This window comes from Pelobates fuscus, chromosome 5 (genome assembly GCF_036172605.1).
Source record: "Pelobates fuscus isolate aPelFus1 chromosome 5, aPelFus1.pri, whole genome shotgun sequence".
In the NCBI taxonomy this organism is placed as follows: domain Eukaryota; kingdom Metazoa; phylum Chordata; class Amphibia; order Anura; family Pelobatidae; genus Pelobates; species Pelobates fuscus.
Genome location: NC_086321.1, coordinates 191,787,800 through 191,811,163, shown reverse-complemented (window position 1 = coordinate 191,811,163; position 23,364 = coordinate 191,787,800). Strand labels below are relative to the sequence as shown.

Sequence of the window (23,364 nt, the reverse complement as noted above, 5' to 3'; positions counted from 1 at the left end):
GTACACATTTTTATTAGTTAATCATAGAATTTCTCAGAACAGCCCCACCCCTGCCCCCTATAAAACCAAAGTGCCCCTCTTTGTCCATTTGAAATGTTGGGATGTATGGCAGGCTGGAACAGAAATATTAGTGAGGGAGATAGAGATTTGCTGTTCATGCATACAGAGTAACTATGGGGGAAAGTTCTAAAATTGCCACAATCAGCTTATTCCATTAGTTTCCATGGTGATTGCTGCCCTTTGTGTTTCTGACTGTGCCAGGCTGCACAGTGCATGACATGGCTTTAGCAGTGCCTGCTGTGATGGGCTCCAGCCGATATTTTAGTGTTATGAGGTAAAGTCTGGTCTCCAGGAATTGGGAAAGCTGCCAGATAATACCACCTGCGTATCAGGCAATGAGTGGGAATGGGGGGCTGCACAGACTCCATGCCAACCACGTGATGTACAAGAAGGGAATCCCAGTGACATCACAGGCTCATTTACATGTATAACGTCATGAGAGGGAGGGTCTGCCCAGTCCCCAGCCCATGGTGTGTGTCTAGTGGGGGAGATTTAAAAGGACGGGGAGGGTCTGAGCCAGATGGGACTCAGCATCTGTCAGAGAGAGAGAGGGACCCTGAGCAGGTGCCAGACACGGTGAGAGGGAACCTCCACACACAGCAGGACACACTGCCCACCAAGGCTCACACAGTGGATGACACAGAGGGTGCAGGGAGGTGGCAGCTGGGGGGATCCCTGGACGCCCCTCCAATTAACCCTTGGAGCCCAGGACTGGGTGAGTTTATCTTATACTGTAAATCGCACTTTTCATTGTGGATGCATTTGTTGTCTAATATTGTGCAATCATTACCCCCCTTTCTAGAGGGAGTCCTATCCCAGTGAGGGCTATACAGCTATACCATGTGCTGATTTAATATTCAATGCATGTACCTTTGGATAGGTTAAAACGCCCTGGATAAAGATAATAAATGTAATAAATGGTGGCTGACAACTTAATAAAATCCCGTTAGAGAGCGCCTCAATGAAAGAGGTTTGTCACTGTGTGCATAAATGGTGAATTGGTGGCTTACTCAGCAAGGTGGGGGGACTCTATTCACACAGGGCACTGAGTAAAGTCGTTTTAATTTTTTTTTTCTTCCAGATTTAGTACTACAGAATTAAATTAATTGCAGAGACCACTTATTTGATGGAGCAAACGAGGTAGTTGTTCAGGGCTCCTGGGTATGGGGAACCACTCCGGCACTGGGTAATCAGGAAGATAGACACCTGCTTGTGCTATTGTTAATATGCTGTCATCAGAAAGAGTAAGAATTGGTTAGAACCATGTACGAAACTAACCAACATTCTAGGTAACATTACTATCTTATCGCTTGAAATGCTCCCTTGTTAGTGTGCATCTCACTACACCTGTTGCCAGGTTCGGGGCATGAAATGGGATAGCAACGCTTCTAATTTCTTTTAAAATGTATTATCTGTGTCTGTGTGTAGTTTATTTGATTATTATATCTACAGTGCTATTTGACAAGCAGGGTAAATGACAGATCTGTTTGTCTCCATTAGAGGAAACATTAACTACTGCATTGCCATACACACACAACTGGCACAAGTCATTGTACAGCTTCATCCCCATAACATGTATGTATGGTGCAACTAAAGCATCCATTATCACTCCATCTCAAATTGGGAGGATTTATTTGCCAAATGTATTTTCTAAAGAAAAGTATAGTATGCATCATTTTCACAATTAGTGACAAAGCAAATATCTTCTAAGGAATTACAGTGATACATAAGCATAACTAGAATTACATGGCTCACCTAGTTACCCATTTTAACTATCCAATGCCAATGTTACTGCTGCCAAAATATGCCCCTACCATGAAGAATAGAAATGTGAGGGTAATCAGGTTTTGCCTTGCTTACTGATCAGAGATCATCCTGGATTAGGAAAGTGGCGAAGTGAGGTTATGTAAAGCTAAGCAGGCAATAAGATAAATGGGAGATGGTGATTATATAACATTGCAAGGGTTAATAAATTCATGCAAGAAAGATTTTCTATTGCGCTTATGTTCTTACACAGTTTATACAAATGCTATCAAAATATATTGTTTGGTAAGAATTAAGTGACTGTATTAATTAACCTATTTCAGTGTCCGTGAAAAACCCCCAAAACACACACAATCCCCCTAGCCCCCCAAACTATGTTCGTGTTGAAGTAGGCCTCTATAACATTATAGTGTTTGTGAGCACACTGTCACTGAGAGGTAATCTAGGCACGCTAAGAACCCCAGGGAAAAAAATAAAATTGTGCTAATAATGATATTTGCTATCCGCATTAAAAATCAGCAGAAAAAACAACGTACGGTAAGTCTCTGCTTAACGTACACCTTGTATTTGATGACACATCAGCCAATAGTAACTAAATAGTTTACAGGATTTTTATCAACTTATGAAGTGAAATTTGTTTTTCTTTTGATTGCTATGGCGCCACACTGTTTTTGGAATGTGTCACAAAACAGTTAGCATTTCAAGATTAAAACAAATCATGAGTCTTTAATATCTGATGTATGATTCACTGACTTACAGATCCACACTGCACAATGACGCTGAACAAGAGAGAAAAGCTGGGGTCACTACGACAGCACTGGGGAAGCCTTCCTCTTAATTTTGAGCCACGACGACGTGGTAGTATGCCACTACCCTACAAGCACCAGCTGAGGCGTGCACAGGCTGTGGATGAGCTTGATTGGCCAAGTGTTCATTCTGGATCATCAGAATCTGTGAGGTCTTCAGAGAGTATTCCAGAGCCAGGGGTCTACAAGGTGATGCTTCTAGGTGACAGTGGAGTGGGCAAAACAACTCTAGCTGGCATATTTGGAGGGGCAGAAGATACCTTCCACCATGAAGCAGAACATCCAGGTGACATCAATGGGGAAGTATATGGAGGGTGGACGGGGGACAGATTAATAATGGAATTTAAAGTAAGCAGATTATTCTATCTTTAGAGGACACATATGAGCGGAATCTGCTGGTTGATGGAGAAAAGACAACCTTGATAGTTTATGACATCTGGGACCAGGTAAGGAACAGTATTTAAATACCACCAACCTTTTCACAATCGTGGGCCAGGAAATATGCGGTCTTCCCTAATCTTTGTAGTGTAGTACAGCTAAAGATATATAAATATCTGTATAAATACTCCAAAAACGTATTGTTAAAAAAACACTTTCTAGCCTGCCCTCCAGTTACTTCCTATGCACGGCGCAAATACGTTTAAGCTCAGTTGTCCTATTACATACATAACCTAGTAGTTTAGAACCAAAATGTTAGGTAACAGCTCCATGAAAAAATACAACAATCCTAGAACATCACATTGACCTTATCAATGAGGCATAAGTGATTTTTCTCTAGGCAAAGTGAGTATGAGGTCTAATTCTAGATATCCCTCCCCTACAAGCTGCCATCACTGTATTCTGACAATGTCCTGTATCATTCTCCCTGTCTGGCCCACAGAGTTGGATGCAGGACAACTGTCTACAGATGGGGGATGCATTCCTCCTCATATTCTCTGTGACAGACCGTGCCAGTTTTCAGCGCCTTCCTGGTTTACTACTACAGCTACGAACAGCTCGGCCACATCGTCGCATCCCCATAATCCTCGTTGGCAATAAGGGTGACCTGGCTCGCTCCAGAGAAGTCAGCGTTGAAGGTATTTTCACCTTTTGAAAGGCAGTCACTGTTAAACAGTTTGAATCGTAACACAAAAAGCTTACGAACAAAAAAAAGTAATACTTATATTTCAATTCTGTATCTTGCACCATCGCCCAATTTATTCACACAGCATTTGGAAAGTTATTTGTTAATGTACGTTTCGTATGAACCTAAAGGATTATTATCTTATGTTGGTCACTCTCTTTCCAGAGGGGCGCTCTCTGGCAGGTATGCTGAGCTGCAAGTACACAGAAACATCAGCAGCTCTCCATCACAATACTCAAGAGCTGCTTGAGGGTGTGGTGAGACAAATCCGCCTTTGCAAAGATGAAGAAGAGCATACACCCCAACCTGCTACATTGCTTCCTCCGGGGCGCAGGGAGAGCTTGACCAAGAGGGCCCGGCGTCTCTTACAGGGACTGATGGGAAAACATCGTGGTTTCTTCAAGCAAAGATCAAAGTCCTGCCATGACCTTTCTGTACTGTGACTTATAGACTACCCTCTCCATAGACCTTGAAGAGGTCAGACACAGACTGAGTCAAGCTTAGACTGACACAAGGGGAGGCAATGACTATGTGGACATGCTAGTACACCATGCGAGCATAGTAGGCAAAGACTGATCAGTCAATCTGACCAAAAACTCTGGAAGGTAAAATCCAGTGTCTGACAGCATAATAATGTCTGCTTTGTGGCATTCAGCCACAGGATAAAGTTGGTCCTACACTACGGCCATTGTGTTCCAAACACCATGCATTCAACACAGGATGGAATCATGAGTTGGGGATTACACCCAAATATCATGTCTAGTCACCAAGGACCAGTTGCCTTTTGAAACTACCATCAGATCATACCTCTCTATACTGCTATCATTACTACACATTATGTACAACCTTTCAAAACATACCACAATTAAACACAAGTGCTTCATACTTATAGTAACAGCGAGATATATTGAATAGATAATGCAGGAACATATTAACAAACTATTAGAGGCATTGCATGTTATTGACCATTGTCACTGTTTTTTACTGTAAAAAATCATCTGCATAAATAACGTGATACTGTTGCGTGCAGGCAATGTTGGTTAGAAGTATAATGTAATATGTGGTACAGTACCATATATGAAGTGTAGAATGAAGATGGGTATAGAAAAGATATCAGGCGGCTGGGGGAGAAGGTGCATGTCTGGTAGTGGGGGAGGTAAGGGAGATGGGAGCTACAGTGGTATTTTTGGGCACGCTTTATTATTATTGGCATTTATATAGCACCAACCTATTCCACAGCACTTAACAATAATACAAAAGAGAGAATTTAACAACCAACTATTTAAAAATTTGACCGGAACAATAGGTTGATGAGGACTTTGCTATAGATCTATCTGAGAATAAAAATTGCTTCATCTTAGTGAAGTGCTTTCAGTGCATAGATCCTGCCGCTTTGCTGTTGAAAATAAAATCGAAAAACAGCACTGTTTCCTTTTCTTTTTGCAATGTCCACACCTCTAGTGGCTGTCAGACAACTACTAGGGCTTTGAGCTAAATAGATGTTATGTCTGGCATCAGCAGGCAATAATGAGGACACTACAGGATGAATATATGTGCAATGCTTCTTTATGAGAAGCATTGGGTTGGGGGATAGTGGTGATATCCAAAGCAGGTGCCGTATGTCCACAGTGTGTCTCTATGAGAAGAGTTTGACTGGACTTAGATCATCAAGCTCAATATCACTGGAAGTAGGACGGGGCTGCAGTCTGTTGTAACACTGGAAGAAAGGTAAGGGTGAGTTTTAACAATTTTGCTTTCAAAGATGCACCCTATAATCTAAACACTAAAAGTATCAAAGAGTATAAAAAATAAATTGTTGAGTTTTTAAATTTAATTTTAAATTAAAGTGTTCCTTTAATACATGCACGTATTGAAATGGGGTGGGGGTGGGTGAACAGATCTTTTAGACTTCTCACAGTGTTCTGAGCACCTCTATTCTCTGTACACCTTCCACCCCCCTCTCCCTCCCAATCTAGTTCTCTGTCTCTCGACCTTAAAAGGAAAAATTCATCTCAACAGTCTGTGTTGTCATGGAGACCACAAGCCAACTATCTAGCACTGCTCCCATGGATCTGGGGGATATGTTGCCATGGAGATCCATTCAATGTACCCCATACCACAGTGAGGACTATTGTAATGGGAGCAAGAGAAATACAAATAACCAAATGTTTCTGTAAGCAGGCATTTCAAGGCCAAGCACGGTGAATGTGGATGAACATAATGTACCCGTACTGATATATCACTCTTTATTTATGAAAGGAAAATACTAATCACCGCTGTACAGATCTGTTAAACAAAATGGTTTAACTCTGCCCTGCAAGTTAAAATCAAATTGAGTCGGCCAAGTGTGCTTGATTCATTTTCATTATATAAAAAGATTTAATTAATTCTATCAGTAAAAGGAAATCATGCCCAAAACAAGAAAGAAATAATTAATTTTAAACTGTTTATCGTATTGTACTACCTGCTATTTTGTGTGTATTAGCATGTCTACTATATATGTATATCTTCAGGTAAATAGGGTAACATCTGCACGTCTGCTTGGATGCTGCTATAATCACACCTTACATGTAAACCCTTCTTTTTACGCGCAATTTGTAAAACATTGTAAATATGTTTGTCAGACTAGTGTTCTCATCATTTAAACATCAGTGTGTGAGCAATGTTATCAGAAAACCTGTTCCCTGAAGCTTCCTTTTGTTAAATTATAGATAAGTTCTATAAATGTGCTCAACTATTCGGAAAGATACAAAAACAGCAAAAAGAATTATGCAGTACATAAAAATATTTAACTCGGTGGTTCTTCACCCAAATCTGGGCTCCAAGACATTCTATTTTGTCTCCATTGAATGGAACGAGCACAACGTACACGCTAAATGTTAGGGAATTAGGGATATCTATCCCAAAATCACGATGTACACTCCAATAGCCACATAAAATTCAATACTTTACTCAAAAATTGCTCAGTAAAAACATAATATATACAAAGTTACCAGACACAAAGACACATTGTATAAAGCCCAAGACACAGTATACCAAAGTAATTACTATGAACTTTAGTAGCCTGTCTGGCCAGGACATGAGTCACAACCCCGCCCCCCAACATTTTGGCATCTCCATGGCTGTCTTTCAGAAGATACCCTAAACAATTTTTGAATAAAGTATTGCATTTTATGTAGCTGTTGGAGTGTGCATCCTGATTTTATATAGATATGCTTATTTAAGGGAGTGCCTATTAAGGCGTGCACTTTATTGTAGCTTTTTGAGTTACATGGTATGCCCTCCATGCAATACTACTGTAGTGAATTATGGATAACACACGAGAAGGATTTGGGAGTTGTTATAGACGACAAACTAGGCAACAATGTGCAATGTCAATCAGCATTTGCTAAGACCAGCAAGGTATTTTTGTGTATAAATAGAGGCATTAATTAGCAGAACGAAAATAGAACTTTGCCTCTTTATAAATCACTGGTAAGACCACACCTTAAATATTCTGTGCAATTTTAGGCACCTGTTCTAAAGACGGCTATTATGGCACAAGAAAAAGTGCAGAGGTAGGCTCCAAAACTGATAAAGAATTAGAGCATTTTAGTTATATAGAAAGGCTAACAAATGTAAAGCTCTTTAGTTTGGAAAAACAGCGCCTCAGAGGGTATATTATATATTGTATATTATACAAATATATTCGGGGCCAATTGTCTGGACATCCATTTATAAACAGATAAATAGACTGGAAAATATATTAAAATATTGGTAAGAGCACTAAAAAGGCATTCAAAAAGGTTTCTAAAAAAATAGGAAAAAAAACATGTTCAAATTATAACAAAGGGAAAACACTATAATAATTAAACAGATAAAATATACAATTCTATTAATAAGCAGCTACACACTAAAGTACCTTTCACCGTAAGGGACAAAACCCATAACACAGTTAGTTAGAAGTATATATAGAAGTGGAGCGCTCCGCTTCTATTTATACTTCCAGATAAACAGACTTTACATGGGACACAATGTCACGCATTTAGACTGGAAGAAAAGAGATTTAGTCTAAGGCAAAGGTTTTTTTTACAGTAAGAACAATAAGGATGGGGAATTCTCTGCCTGAAGAAGTGGTTTTATCAGAGTAGATAGGCAACCTTCGGCACTCAAGATATTGTGCACTACATCTTCCCTGATACTTTGCCAGCATCATGGGAGAGGTAGTCCACAACACGTGGAGTGCCGCATCAAACTAAATTTTTGCCTTTTTTTGGATCAACAGCAAAAACAAATGTGATAAAGGCTTTACTTGATGGACTCAAATCTCTTTTCAGCTATGTAACTATAATTATATTATCATGATCAAGACTTAGGCTAGTGCCCACAATAAATAGTTTATTGTAGATCTACTAATCAAGGTGTTTCACAAAATTAGTACATATATTTCAGTTGACGAATGAGATAATTTTATAACTGAAGAATTGATCGCCAAGCAAATGTATATTATTTAGGACCCTGTCAAAAAAGTACAAGAATCATCATATTTAATTTGTATGTCTGAAGAGAAATCATATTAAAATCTGGTCAAGTCAAGGGACACCCAAATACAAAATAAATAAAAATTATATATCTAGTTTAGTAGATACCCCAAATGAAAAATAGCATATATCTATTTATGGATTTTTTTCTTTGCTGGTATATATAAAAACAGTTTGCAAAACCTGCAGATCTCTGATCTGCTAAATTTGCAAACCCTCCCCTTTTAACTGTACCCAATCTTTCTGACTGCCCAACACAACTCTTTGTAAATCAGGTGCTCTGGGCAATTGCTGCCTCTTGAGTTAAGCTCCACTGAGCTAACTAAACCAGCGAGTAACATTACCCATTGTCTGCTTGAAAGTCAAGGGGGTGTCCCCAGGCTTATTTATAAAAGTGTAAATTTCTATTGAAATCTGCACTTTTTGCAAAATGAAAAAAAAGAGCACAAACTCATCACACATAAAGCTTTTCGGCAAGCTAAAGTTGTTTAGGGGTCTGGAGTGACCCTTTATTGCAGGTTTGGTGTATAGCTCATGCCTCTGCAGTCTTACTGCTCATTGCCTTTAGTATCTCTTTAATAAGCAACAAAAAAAATAATTAAAAAGGAAAATGAGGAGGTAAGGAATGGGATCACCACTTTTATTATTTACATTACATATTCCTATTTATGAAAAAAGAAAGTAAATAGTGTGTCGGCGCTTCACAAAATAGGCTGCGCATGCCTATGCTACTGGATACCAATGGTTGTCCTATTTTTGACCCATGCTGTAGCAGACAACCTCATTCAGCTGAATGGACACCCCCTGATCACATTGCCAAATACTGCAGATTATGGCTTCGTAAACCACTAAATAAGGAGGTTAGAGCCAAATTAAGGGTGGAATGTCCATGGCCAACAATCCCTGATAAGGTGGCTGTCACCCCTGAACTTGAGAGCTGGTCACTACAGGGGCCAAACGAGGGGCAGAGCTGCCTTCACAGGCTACAGGCCTCGACCATCAGATGCATGGAATTTGGGCAGTACCCGTTTCTACCACAAACAAATCTTTCCCTCTAGAGGATCCATCAGAGGACGTGGATCTGCTTCCCTCCCCGGCCGCACTGCTACAGGTAATCGACTTTCCTTATTCTCAAGTTCCTATTGCAAGCCTCACCAGGGTCACTATAGAACGTTCTCTGTCCTCTCACAGATTCATAAGCAACATATTTCTGGTCTGGAAACAGTTGGGAGACTTTCGACCAGTTATCAATCTGAAAGACCTAAACAATTTTATTGTTTACCAACATTTCAAAATGGAGGGTATCCATCTCTTGCAAAACCTACTCTGCGAGGGAGACTGGTTCTCCTCTTTCGACTTGAAAAATGCGTATCTCACGGTTCCTATAACACGGGCCCATCGCTGTTTCCTACAGTTCAGACGGCATCAAGATTTATGGCAGTTCACATGCCTCCGCTTCGGACTCTGTTCTGCACCTTAGTGTTTCACCAAGCTGATGAAACCGGTCATGGTCTTGCTATGCTCTCACGGCATTCACTCCATCATGTATCTGGACAATATCCTCCTAATGGCACAGGATCCAGACACTTTACGCCTTCATACAGACATGACCACGGCTCTATTACAGAACTTGGGGTTCGTGATCAATGTCCAAGAATCTGTCCTCACCCCGTATCAGATGGTTCAATTCCTCGGATTACAAATAGATTCCGTTTTGGCTGTCCTACAACTCTCTTCAGTAAAGATCAAGAACATCAAAAAAGACATCAGGAAAATTCTAGCCTCTTCGACTATCTGCCATCGCAACTTAGCTTGCATAATCGGACTGCTCTCCACCTCTATACAGGCGATTTTTCCAGCTCCTTTACACTATTTAGCATGCAACGTCTGAAGACTCGCTCTCTACGTCACTCTGCATCTTACGATCAACAGATCTCACTGATGGACGAAGTCCGACTCAAACTGAACTGGTGGCTGCACCATATGGATGCATGGAAAAGGAGAGCGATCTTCGGCTCGCAACCAGATCATATCCTAGAGTCAGATGTGAGCCTTCTTGGCTGGGGTGCATCATGTCCAGATCTCTCTACCGGAGGTTGTTGGTCCCCATCAGAACGTGTACTGCATATCAATTGCCATAAGTTGATTGCTGGTTCGTTTGCGATTCGTAGCTTCACAAAGGACTCTAACAATTGTTCCCTAGTGCTGAGGATGGACAACATCTCAGCTGTTCAATACGTGAATCGCTTAGGGGGATCCCGTTCTTAAATGCTCTCAGACCAAAATAATTAAACCAATTTTGTCTGGACAAGAACATCTCCCTCTGAGCAGAGTATCTGCCTGGTTCCGACAACCTAGTCGCAGTGACTGGCATCTGGACCCACACATTTTTTACCGTCTCCATCTTCTTTGGGGTCCATTTCACCTCAAACTTATTTGCGTCTCGTCTGAATCGTCAGACGGACGCTTTTTTCAGTTAATTGCCAGATCCGACCTCTCTGGCAGTCGACGCCTTCCTTCAATCTTGGCCAATGACCGGAGCTTATGCTTTCCCTCCGTTCTCCATGATCCCTCGCGCTTTCCATCATCTCAGGACTCTAAGGACCACAATAACACTGCTGACTCCATTGTGGCGAACCCAACCATGGTTCCCCAATCACTTGGAAATGTCAGTGGATTACCCACTACTGCTACCTGCCACACACAATCTTCTCAAAGATCCTGCAGGCAACTTTCACCCTTTCACGTTGCAGGGTCATCTCCAGCTAGTGGCCTGGACTGTTTCAGGGGATCCTGTAATGTCACAGGACTTTCGGAGACTGCAAGAAAACTTTTTTTATGGGACTCATGGGCCCCCAGGACTAGACGCTCTTACCTCTCGGCCTGGCGAGTTTGGCATTGCTGGTGTTTGGAAAGGGGTATTAATCCCATTTCAGCTTCTTTGATTAACGCTATGAACTTTCTGCCCTCTCTTTTCGACCAAGGTAAATCCTACAGATCTATTAATGTGTTTCGTTCAGCAATATCGGCAACTCATGGTTCCATTGTCAGTGCTGCAGTGGGTAAACATCCCTCTATCTGTAGACTGTTGCGTGGCATTCATCTTGCTCAACCTCCTGCCCCAAAATATTCTCACAAGATGTTGCTCTTGTTTTGTCCTTCTTGGAGGCTTGGCCACCCAACAAAGCGCTTTCTCTTCGACAACTGTTGGCCAAGTTAGCTCTTCTTCTCTGCTTAATTTCTTTGAGAAGTGTTTTTGATATTCAAGCATTTAACTTCCATGCTATTGATTCCACTCTCCAAGGTGTACGTTTCAACATTTCTCGCTGCACTAAAACGAATTCCTTAACGATTACTTACCCTTACTTTTCGGACAGGCCATCTCTCTGTGTTGCTTGTTGTGTTCAACACTACGTCTCCTCTACGTACCCCTATGGGCCCTTTGTTTATCTCATATGTGCGACCACACAAGCCAGTGTCTTGTCCCACGATTGCCTGCTGGATTAAGTGGCGTCTCGCTTTAGCGGGCATAGATTCATCTTTTGGAGCTCACTCAGTCAAAGGTGCTCCCGCCTCTTCCACCTTTATGGCTGGGGGATCCCTTGCAGACATCTTATCATCCGCTGATTGGTCTAGAGAGTCTGCCTTCCGTACCTTTTATTTTTGACACGGTTGATTATCGCTCATGTTTACACGGTTGATTGCACTTTGATCGGCTGCATCAAGAAAGAGGAGTTGGGAGGAGTCTCACAGACTTATATGTTCTAAGATGTGTCCTGATTGGTTGATTTTTCTCTATTTGTTTAACTATTTTCTTGCTGCTGGGAGGTTCAGTAAAGAAGGTTAAAGCAAATATTCGCCTCCTGTCTTGCCATAAAATTGGGACAACACAGAAATCAAAGATACACACACTGCAACTAGTTAGCCAGAATTTAAACAAAATAAAATTTAGATTATGCAGTCACTGAAGCAAGAATAATTACCAGATTTTACTAATTACATGACGTAAAGTCATGATTTTATAAAGGACACGGAGGCGAATATTATGCTTATCTCTTCCTTTATTATACCTCAGCAGCAAAGTGAAGGTATAAGATATTCATAGAAAAAAGAAAAATCAATAAGAACAGGTTCTCAAAGGGTTAACATAACATTCTACCCTTAACCAATAGGAACAGTCCTCTTGTCCATAACCACCCATGTGACCTTTCCTCTCCCTCTTTCTTTGGTCATGCCGAAGCTGGATCATCATAACTTGAGAAGAACAATTTGGAAACGTTATCCCTTGTAACGAACTCTTCTATGCAACTGAACTGTAGAAGTTATCCTTTTGAACTGTGCTGACAACTGGTCATCTGAAGGTTTCGATATTTGATCTTCAAGCTGAAATGGGATAGAGAAAAGAAGTGGTAAAATATGGTCTCGCAACTGTTTGCCACATTGGTGTTGTTTAACTCTATATATTCGTTATCTGTACAGATTAACTTGCCTGTTGTATGTGCTATAGTATGTAGTATAACTTATGATACATAACGAATCGTATCTAGACAAACTCAACCTTACCTGCATGTCAGGATATATCGGGTGGGCATACAATTCTTGTCTTAAAACTGATTTGAAATGACATACTTACCGGGTGGGCGAATATTCGCCTCCGTGTCCTTTATAAAATCATGACTTTACGTCATGTAATTAGTAAAATCTGGTAATTTTATTAAAGGACACGGAGGCTCATATTATGCTAGTTCAAAGCTGTGCAATGATTGTCGATGATATGTGGTCTGTAGGGTGAAAATAGTAATCTTTAAAGGTGCACTCATGGGACCAATCCGCCGTCCGCAATAGGTCTTCTAACCTGCATCCCAAAGTGAACGCTTTGGACGCCATAGCTCCCCTGGTGGAGTGTGCGCCATATATGGACGTGTCTATATTAGCGGTGGTCATTATCCACTTCACCCATCGGGCTATTGTCACCGAGGATACTGGTTGGTGTGGCGTGTTGATGGCCAAAAACAGTTCGTGGTGTCTCGGGTTTCTAAATGCCTGTGTCCGTTTTTCATATTCCTTCAGGCAGGCTATTGGACATAGGTTTACGTTATGAGGGAATGCTGGGTATGATACTGATGAGATCGTTGTTTTGGTACGTCTGGAGATGTTGAATGTTACTCCCGTTGGGGTGAACGAGCGTGCATCAACATCTAGTGCCCGAACATCCGAAACTCTTTTGCATGAAATCAGGCAGAAGAGCATGGCCAGTTTCGCTGATAGTTGCTTTAATGTGAGAGTAGAGTTCTGTGGCCATCTTTCTAATAAGTTTAAGACTAGATTCACGTCCCACACTGATGTGTATCGGGGTTGTGGGGGTCTGGCAAAACGAACCCCACGTAGAAGTCTGCACACTAGTAGGTGTTTGCCCGCTGGGGATCCTTCCCAGCCTTTGTGTCCAGCGGAGATCGCTGATCTGTAAACGTTGATCGTCCGATACGCCAGGCCTTGGTCGTATAGGAGTGTGAGGAAACGTAACATATAATTCACAGGGGCACATACGGGATCCACTTGTTGTTCCATGCACCAACCACTCCAGGCGTTCCAGGCCCTACTGTAGGATCTCCGTGTTCCTGGAGCCCAGGCTCCCGCCAATAGTTCGAGAGTTGTCTGTGGAACATCTGGTATGATCCAGGGTCCCCTGAGAGGAGCCACGCTAGCAATTTGAGTTGACCCTGCATCACCAGTGGATGTGGATTCCCTTCGGGATCCGAAAGGAGGTGTGGATGCTCTGGTAGCAATCTGGGAACATCTATGGACATCTCCATGCAGTGGCGTACACACAACCCATGGGGCCCCGGTGCGAAAACTGATCTGTGGGCCCCCCCCCCCCCCTTACTCTGCGCGGGCTGGGGCTGCAACACATGGCGGGCGGGCACCTGGTCGCAGGGCTGCGACCCGTGCGACCGCGGTATGTACGCCAGTGCATGCATAAACACATACACTTAAAGGACCACTACAGACACCCAGATCAAATCAGCTCAATGAAGTGGTCTGGGTGCCAGGTCTCTCTAGTTTTAACCCTGCAGCTGAAAACAGCAATTTCAGAGAAACTGCTATGTTTCACTGAGGGTTAATCCATCTCTAGTGGCTGTCTCATTGACAGCCGCTAGAGGATTTTCTGCGATTCTCACTGTGAAAATCACAGTGAGAAGACGCTGAACGTCCATAGGAAAGCATTGAGTAATGCTTTCCTATATGGGCGGTTTGAATGCGCGCGTGGCTCTTGCCACGCATGTGCATTCGGAGCTGAGAGGCGGATCGGGACGGAGAGATCCCCAGCGCCAAGGGAGCCCGGCGCTGGAGAAAGGTAAGTGCTTTAGACACACACACACACACTCTCATGAACAGACGCACACATTTACTGACAGACACACACTCAGTGACACAAACACACACAAACATACTCAGTAACAGACACACACACTAACACTAACACACTCTAAAACTAACACACTCACTAACACAATCACTCACACTAACACACTCACTAACACACTCACTAACACACACTCACTCACTCACACTCACTCACTAACACACTCACTCACTAACACACACACAAACTAACACTAACACACTCACTAACACTAACACACTCACTAACACAATCACTCACACACTCACTAACACAATCACTCACACTAACACACTCACTAACACACTCACTAACACACTCACACTAACACACTCACACTAACACTAACACACTACCACTAACACACTCACACTAACACACTCACACTAACACTAACACACTCACTAACACACTCTCTCACTAACACACTCTAACACAAACTAACACTAACACACTCACTAACACACTCACTAAAGCTAACACACTCACTAACACTAACACACTCACATTAACACACTCACTAACACACACACTCACTCACTAACACACTCACACACTCACATTAACACACTCACTAACACACTCACTAACACTAACACACTCACTAACACTAACACACTCACATTAACACTAACACACACACACTAACACAAACTAACACTAACACACTCACTAACACTAACACACTCACATTAACACACTCACTAACACACACACTCACTCACTAACACACTCACATTAACACACTCACTAACACTAACACACTCACTAACACTAACACACTCACTAACACACTCACTCACACTCTCACTAACACACTCACTAACACTAACACACTCACTAACACTAACACACTCACTAACACTAACACACTCACATTAACACACTCACTAACACTCACTAACACTCTCACTAACACTCTCACTAACACTCTCACTAACACACTCACTAACACACTCACTCACTACCACTCTCACTAACACACTCACTAACACTAACACACACTCACTAACACACTCACTAACACTAACACACTCACTAACACACATTCACACACACTCACTAACACACTCACTAAACACACACACACGTTTTTTCTGTTTTTTTTTTTATTTAATCCCCCCAGCCTCCTTACCTGTGTGAGAGCTGGGGGGATTCCCTGGGGTCCAGTGGTGTTGCTGGTCACCCGGCTGGCGGGAGCGCGAGGGAGCACTGTCCCCTGGGTGCTCCCTCTTCAGCTCCCTCGCGCGCCGCGTACTGATACCGGAGCCCGAAGATGACGTCATCTTCCGGCTCCGGTTTCAGTGCGGTGCGCGAGGGAGCTGAAGAGGGAGCACCCAGGGGACAGTGCTCCCTCGCGCGCGCGCCAGCCGGGTGACAGCAGGGCCAGCCTCGGGGGGCCCGGAGGTGGCCAGCTCCTGGGCCCCCCAGCAGAAGAGGCTGGCCCTGTGGGTACATACCGGGTCGCAGGGGCGGCCGGGCCCCCTGGTGGGCCGGGCCCGGTGGCAGCCGCGACCCCTGCGACCCTGGTATGTACGCCACTGTCTCCATGAGTGAAGGGAACCAAGGCTGTGTTGTCCAGAATGGTGTTATGAGGACCATGGACGTCTGCGAGCGGTCGAGGTGTACCAATGTTCGTGCCAGTAGAGCGAATGGAGGGAAAGCGTATAGTCTTCTGACCGGCCAGGGATGGAGGAATGCATCCGTAGCTACTGCTTCTGGGTCCGGTCTCCAACTGAAGAATTTCGGAAGTTGAGTATTCAATCTCGACGCAAACAGGTCCATGTAAATCGGGCCCCACAATGTCTGAAGTTTTAAGAACGTTGCGCGGTTCAGGTGCCAATCGCTGGCATCCCGTAGGTATCTGGAATTCCAGTCTGCTACGGTGTTCGAGAGTCCCGGAATGTATTCTGCTTGAACTGATATGTTGCGTTCCAAGCAAAACTGCCAGAAGTCTGTGGCTAAGTCTGCCAGGATTTTGGATCTGGTGCCGCCGAGGCGGTTGATGTATTGGACTGCTGATATGTTGTCCATCCGCAAAATGATGGAGCAGTGCGTCTTGGGACCCAGGAGGCTCTTCAGCGCGAAAGAGCCTGCCATAAGTTCCAGGCTGTTGTTGTGTAGTGCCTTTTCCGGTTGGGATCATCTTCCTCCCGTGGAGATAGGACCACAACGCGCTCCCCAGCCCCGCGTGCTGGCATCGGATTCTATTATGCAATCTGGGGTGGTGCCGAAGATTGCTCTGCCATTCCATGCTTCCATGTGTTGGTGCCACCACCTGAGCTCCTCTTTGGCTGTGTGTTCGAGTGGCACGGCGTCTGAGTAGGAGTGACCTGATTGTAGTTGTGCGCTTTTCAGTCTCTGTAGGGCTCTGTAATGTAGGGGGCCCGGGAAGATTGCCTGTATGGAGGCTGAGAGGAGTCCGATTATTCTGGCTAGTTGTCTCACGGTGAGCGTTGGACGAGCCAGCGTTCTGCGAATTTCCTTCTTGATAGTCTTGATCTTTGAAGGTGGTAGGCTTAGGGTCCCTTGGACTGCCTCTATAGTGAATCCTAGGAATTCCATGGACTGGGAGGGGATTAGAACCGATTTCTCCCAGTTGATTAGGAATCCCAGGTTGTGAAGGAGGGATAGTGCCCAGGATAGGTGTTGTTGAAGTAGGAGGGCATCCTGTGCCATGATCAGCATATCGTCCAAATATATGATCATGCGCACCCCTCTGCTGCGCAGCAGTGCCACTACCGGTTTTAGCAGTTTTGTAAAGCACCATGGTGCTGATGAGAGGCCAAATGGTAGGCACCGGAACCTCCATGTCCGTTGGTTCCATTGAAACTGGAGGAGGTGGTGACACTCCTCTGCGATGGGGATGGTGAGATAGGCATCTTGGAGGTCCAGTTTGACCATCCAATCCCCCAGCCTGAGAAGGTCTCGTAGGCAATGGATCCCTTTCATTTTGAAGTGGCGATATCGTACGAATGTATTGAGAGGGCGTAGGTTGATCACCGGCCTCACGCCGCCGCCCTTTTTGGGAACCAAGAACAGGTTGCTCAGGAAGCCTGGGGAGTGAGGCGAGACCTGGTAGATCGCGCCCTTCTCCGTCAATGCTCCGATTTCCCTCGACACTAGTTCCCTGTCTTGGGGGGCAAACACCATCCGCCTTGGCATAGTGTATTGTATTGGGTTTTGCACAAATTCTATGTGGTACCCTAGTACTGTGTTGAGGATCCAGGCATCGGACGTGAGTCTTTGCCATGCCCCGAAAAATTGGGATAGTCTGCCCCCCACATATGTTGTACCAGAATGAGGTAGGGGAAGTGAACTTACCATAAGGCCGTCGGCCGTATGTGGCACCTCTGTGTCCTCTGGAGTGCCATGATCTGCCCCTGACAGGAAAGAAGGGTGTAGGATTCCTGGCTTCCGTCTGTGGGAACCTGGATGTAGTGGGGCCTCGGTAGCCCCGGTAGGAGCCCCGTGATGAGCGGCTGGACAGACGGCCCCGATGTCTGCCAGCACCCCCAAAAACCTTTGGTGAGAACACTCGTTTGAGATTTGTTTGCGCCTTGTCCAGGGCTGTAAACGTGCTCACATAGGTACCCAACTCTTTCACAAAATTGTCTCCAAAAAGGAGGCCTTTTGCCTGTGTTCCAGGCTCAGATATGGCCATGTTGACCAGTTTCGGGTCGATCTTCATGAGGATCGCCTTTCGCCTCTCTGTGCTTAGCGCAGCGTTGGAATTGCCGATGAGGCAAATAGAGCGCTGTGCCCATTCTCGAATAGCCAGGAGGTCTACAGGTGTGTCACCTGAGAGTGCCGCTTCGACCATGTCGAAGATTTTTGTGCTGGGGCCCAAGGAGTCAAGCACCTTGTCCTGGCAGTGGCGCAGAGAATAATCCAAACCCTTTTTGGCCTTCCAGCCAGCTTTACCCAGGAACTGGGCAATTTTAGGGCCCACTTCTGGTGTGGCACAGGCCATATCGGGGACTGTCGGGCGTGGACATTCCGCCCTTAGCTTGTTCCTGGTATTTTTATCCAGGGGTTTCCTTATCCTGGCCGCTGTATATTGGGCCATATGGTCAGCTGGAAACCATTCAGTAGACCTAGGATGTTGTAGGTCGTCCGGGTTAAAAAGGGGCTCGCCCTGAGGGTCTAGGATGATGGAGTCATCCTTAGCCGCCTTACCCGTGTTGGTAGGGTTTATTGCCAGGCTGCGCTCCGGAGAGGAGTTCTCCGATTCAACAGAGTCTATTTCCTCAGACTCGCTCAGTACCTCCTCCAGTTCCGAATCAGAGTCGGATATCTCAGTTTGGGCTTTTGCCCATTTCCATTTCCTCACCGTTTTTGCCCGGTGGGAGGCTCGTTTCCGTCGGGGCCCCACGTCCTCGTTAGTGACAGGGCGCAACCTGTCCGTCATATATGTTTTGGAGGTTCGTCTGCCCACGTGGTGGGTCTTTTCAGTAGCCTTGCGACCGGTGAGGGAAGCAGGCTTGTCATCTTGGGCCTTGGGGTGGAGGCCGCTAGGGTTGTGATTAGACGCCAAGATGGCGTTACTAATGGACTGCGTCAGGTTGTCTGACATCGCCCCCATAGCCGTGTATATAGCCTGTGTGACCGACTTGGCCATGGTCGCGTCCAGGAGCGTATGGAACTCCTCTGAGTTCAGCTGCTCCATAGAAGCCGCGTCCTCTCTCTGTGGTGAGAGGGGGCGCGTGGCAGGGGGCACCCAGTGCTTGGTGTCCTTGCTGGCAGTAGTAGGAGTGCCAGTCTCCTGGGCTCTGGGGTTCAGCATGCTAGATATATTGGCTGAAGGGAGTGCGAGCAATTGTTTAATATTCAGTTTGCACAAGCAACTGAATAACCACAGAGTGTATGTGCAACTATTATGAATGTACACTCAAACTGTATATATACACAGAATTATACACAGAATTATTCACAGAATTCCCTTGCAAGAAATTCTGATTAATGTGGCTGGCTGGGAGTGATGGGACAAGGCACAAGCAAAAAGGCTGTCAGCTTACCGAGTGTACCCTCCGGAATGGCCGCAAGGGTGCACTGGTAAGCTGTAAGCCCCAGCCAGCAGCCAATCCGCGCACTCCCGCCCGCCCCTCAGATCACAGGAGGTCGTCGGGAAAAAAGCGGGAAATCCTGAGCCGTTAGTGGTAATGGCTGCCGCTCTGTGCGGCTGCCAATGCGCATGCGCGAGCGTTTCCCAGCCGCGAAACGCTCACGCCGGAGAAAACGGTCGCGGTGAGCGCTCAGGAGGGAAGGATGGGGATATGGAACGGGTAATAAACTACCCGGAGCGGTGAGGGAGGGGGTGGGTTTACCGCCTGAGGTGGCAAACCGCTGAGTGAAGGAAACCCCAAAGCGTGTTGAACACGCTGGCTTAAAGGGGTATACCTAAGGGAAAAAACTGTGTGGAAAAATACAGAAACAAGTACACAAATTCAAGCAAATTAAGCAATAAATTCCTCTGACTAGAGAGAAGTAAAATTAGGTGATACTTAGCTGAGGCAGCAGCAAAGAAAGAGGGAGAGGAAAGGTCACATGGGTGGTTATGGACAAGAGGACTGTTCCTATTGGTTAAGGGTAGAATGTTATGTTAACCCTTTGAGAACCTGTTCTTATTGATTTTTCTTTTTTCTATGAATATCTTATACCTTCACTTTGCTGCTGATGATACCGGAGAAACTGACGGAAGCCAAGCACAGAGAGATGGACACAGGTTTCTTCAGGAAGGAAGAGATTCTTTATTGGATCACCGATCGGGACTCAGAGGAACTAGCGTCACCAAAATACCACAAGTTCTGAGCCCCGGACAATAGTGCAGGCTCCTTATATAGGCATATAACTCCTCCCATATTAAGCTCCACCCGCACATTCTCTTAACCAATCAACACAAATAAGAATTAACTTCCTGTTTGACCGCATGGCTTGTCCAGCACAATGGAGGAGGGGAATACTATATCCTGTATTCTTGCACATGCTCCGTACACTACTGATCGTATCTTACCTCGTGCAACCAACTGATCGATACGTCAGCATATGCACGTACACATGCCACGTGGTAATCTCGGCCTACTAAATTTATTTTTACCGAGATTCCACACCCCTTCCCCCCTTTGATGCCTCTTGATATTTTACAATTACTTGAGGCATCACATAACCTTAGTTTTGCTTACACCGCAAGTTACCTTGAACCAGACCAGACTTATCTTATGATGTGAATCTTTTAACACTCATCTTCCTGCATTGGTTCTCCTTGATCTAGAGCCTTATACTTATATATCGCCATTATCTGTGCAGCAGCCTTCCTCTCTGCTATACTTCCTATCAGGCTTTGCACAGACCTAACTACTAAGGGTATAAGACACGGTAGGAGTAGACACAACAGTAAAATCAGTAGGACTCCACCTACCACTGCCTTAAGCCCTCCAAACCACTCATACCAGCTACCAAACCAACTACTTGGATTGTACCCTTTCCATACCTGAGTAGGCACATGCGCTAGTTTAACCATATGGCTAGTAAGCTCAGCTATTGCTTGCCCTTCGTCATCTATTTGAAGACAGCAATTGCTTAGGTTAAACTTCCCACATACACCTCCCTCTACTGCCAAAAGGTAATCCAAGGCTAATCTATTCTGGTATACTGCTGTCCTCATCCTGGTATTATGTTTCACTAGGAGATTGAGCGCTTGTGATGTTTCATTAGTGATAATCTCAACCACCGCCTGTAATCTTATAATGCGGTTGAGCATATAAATAGGGGTTCTATAACCAAAGGTACCATCTTCTGCCCACGTGGCTGGCCCATAATAATCTATGATACGCTGGGGAGGCCATTCATTATCTTCCCAGGTGCCTATCTCTAAGGGTCCCCTTTTCTTCCTATGATTCACATCATACACTTTAACTTTAAAGTCTCACCTGTTTCAATCGGTAACAAGAAGAAGGATGGTTTGAGCATACCCAACACACATGCCCCTTCCCAGTCCTGTGGCAACTCCGAATAGGCTTTCTTACCACAGATCCAGTACAAATTTGCTGGGGCTCTCCAGGTAGATGTGACGGATAAATCAAACCACACATCCTTTAAACTGGCATATCTAGCAAACGGGTTAGATGGTTCTGAGACATTTGAAGCCGACCACCAAGTTGTATTTTTAGTATCATCATCATAAGCTTTTTGCCCTAGACAAGTTAATTCTCCTACAGAAGTATTATACATTATTCCTTTCCTTGCTATGCAAACATAACCTATGATGGAGGTCTTTAATCTCCACTCAGATTTACCTCTAACACTCAAATGATAATCGGCTTGTGTAGATATTAGTTGGTCAACTGCCTCAGAACCGGACATTACCTCCTTTGCTTCCCAAGGCCATTGGTCTCCCATGTTAGTACCTCCACACACATAGCAGTTGGTAACATTAAGACTACCGGCAATACTTTCAGCTAGGTCAATGAACAGGTTTTTAGCGTTATGGGGGATCTTATTATCTATACTCATCTCTTCATAAAAGGAATGGTATACTTGATGAGTCTGGGAGGATACCGTATCAGTCTCTATTCCTATAAACAATAATGTCCCAGGATCTAAACCCGTCCCGTATATCTGAAACCCAAATAAATTTCCATACTTATCTAGGAACTTGTCGGGGTTATTAATAAGTATATGGACTGGGTTGCATTCCATAGACTTACAATAAGGGCTAGTCGGCAACTTAGTCACTATCATGTCTTTATCTACTGTCTGTCCCCAAGTCGCCCACCCCACACAAGACCAATATGGGCAAAAGTTATAGTCTTTATTTGGGCATCTAGGACTTACATATTTATTTTTACTACTGGGACAAATATATTTATCATTAGACCCATACGTCCTCTCCCATCTAAGATCCCCACATACATTCCACGGTTTTCTACCACTTGATATCGCCTTACATGCATCAAATAGCAGAACACCCGAAGAATATACGGATTCTAACACCGTCTTATTAATTAGGGTCCCCTGAGGATCTCCATTCCTGAGAGTCAACCAAATTGTACGAGGTTGATACTCTGGACTGAAGCACTTAGGTTCTCCTACTCCTAAATGGCACACACTATAGTCTATATTTAGGTATCTACATCTTGATACCTCTCCTTTACATTCGTATTGTGAATGCCAAATTAGGGTTTGGGAAATATGGTTACCTGTTCTCGTAGTCTTAATGCATACCTCACAGCTAGGAGTGTCGGTACCTCTACCTTCCTGAATATAAAAACACATGTAAATAAACACAATCAAAAGCACATCTTTCGCCGTCATCCTCAGTCTTCGTCCGTGCGATGGAACCTCAGCTTCCAGGATGTGAGGGCTGCAGGGAATGGAGTTCTGCTCGTCTTCACAGGTGTCCCTTCGAGACTTTCCTGGCTTATACACTATGTGTTGGTAAGCGGACAGGCTTTATTATGGCCTTCTCACTCACACCTGTAACAATAAAATTTGTAATCCACAATAATTCCTCGTTACTCCGACTGAGTAGTGCGTTTCAACCGGATCTTGCAGGGATTCTCTGGATCTGCTGTAACTTGCCAAGAATCGACTGCTGCTGGTTTAACCCTGGAGTGATGTATCCACGGAGTTACTTCGGCTACTTTTATCGCTGTAGGGGTAGACAAAAGAACAACATAAGGACCTCTC

The 23,364-nt window shown here is 44.4% G+C and overlaps 1 protein-coding gene across 1 annotated transcript; it reads left to right on the top strand.

The window, feature by feature from the left end:
- The first annotated feature begins 590 nt into the window (after positions 1-590).
- REM2 (RRAD and GEM like GTPase 2) lies at positions 591-5,249 on the top strand. The gene is made up of 5 exons (XM_063457142.1): positions 591-775; positions 2,584-2,916; positions 3,003-3,076; positions 3,511-3,706; positions 3,919-5,249. The coding sequence occupies exons 2-5, from the start codon at positions 2,598-2,600 to the stop codon at positions 4,194-4,196; spliced, it is 867 nt and encodes a 288-aa protein (XP_063313212.1). The 5' UTR covers positions 591-775; positions 2,584-2,597; the 3' UTR covers positions 4,197-5,249.
- The last annotated feature ends 18,115 nt before the right edge of the window (positions 5,250-23,364 follow it).

Coding starts and splice junctions, on each gene's coding strand:
- REM2 (XM_063457142.1), top strand. CDS start 2,598: ATGACGCTGAACAAGAGAGAAAAGCTGGGGTCACTACGACAGCACTGG. Junction 3,077..3,510: donor TTTATGACATCTGGGACCAG/GTAAGGAACAGT, acceptor TCTGGCCCACAG/AGTTGGATGCAGGACAACTG. Junction 3,707..3,918: donor CAGAGAAGTCAGCGTTGAAG/GTATTTTCACCT, acceptor CTCTCTTTCCAG/AGGGGCGCTCTCTGGCAGGT.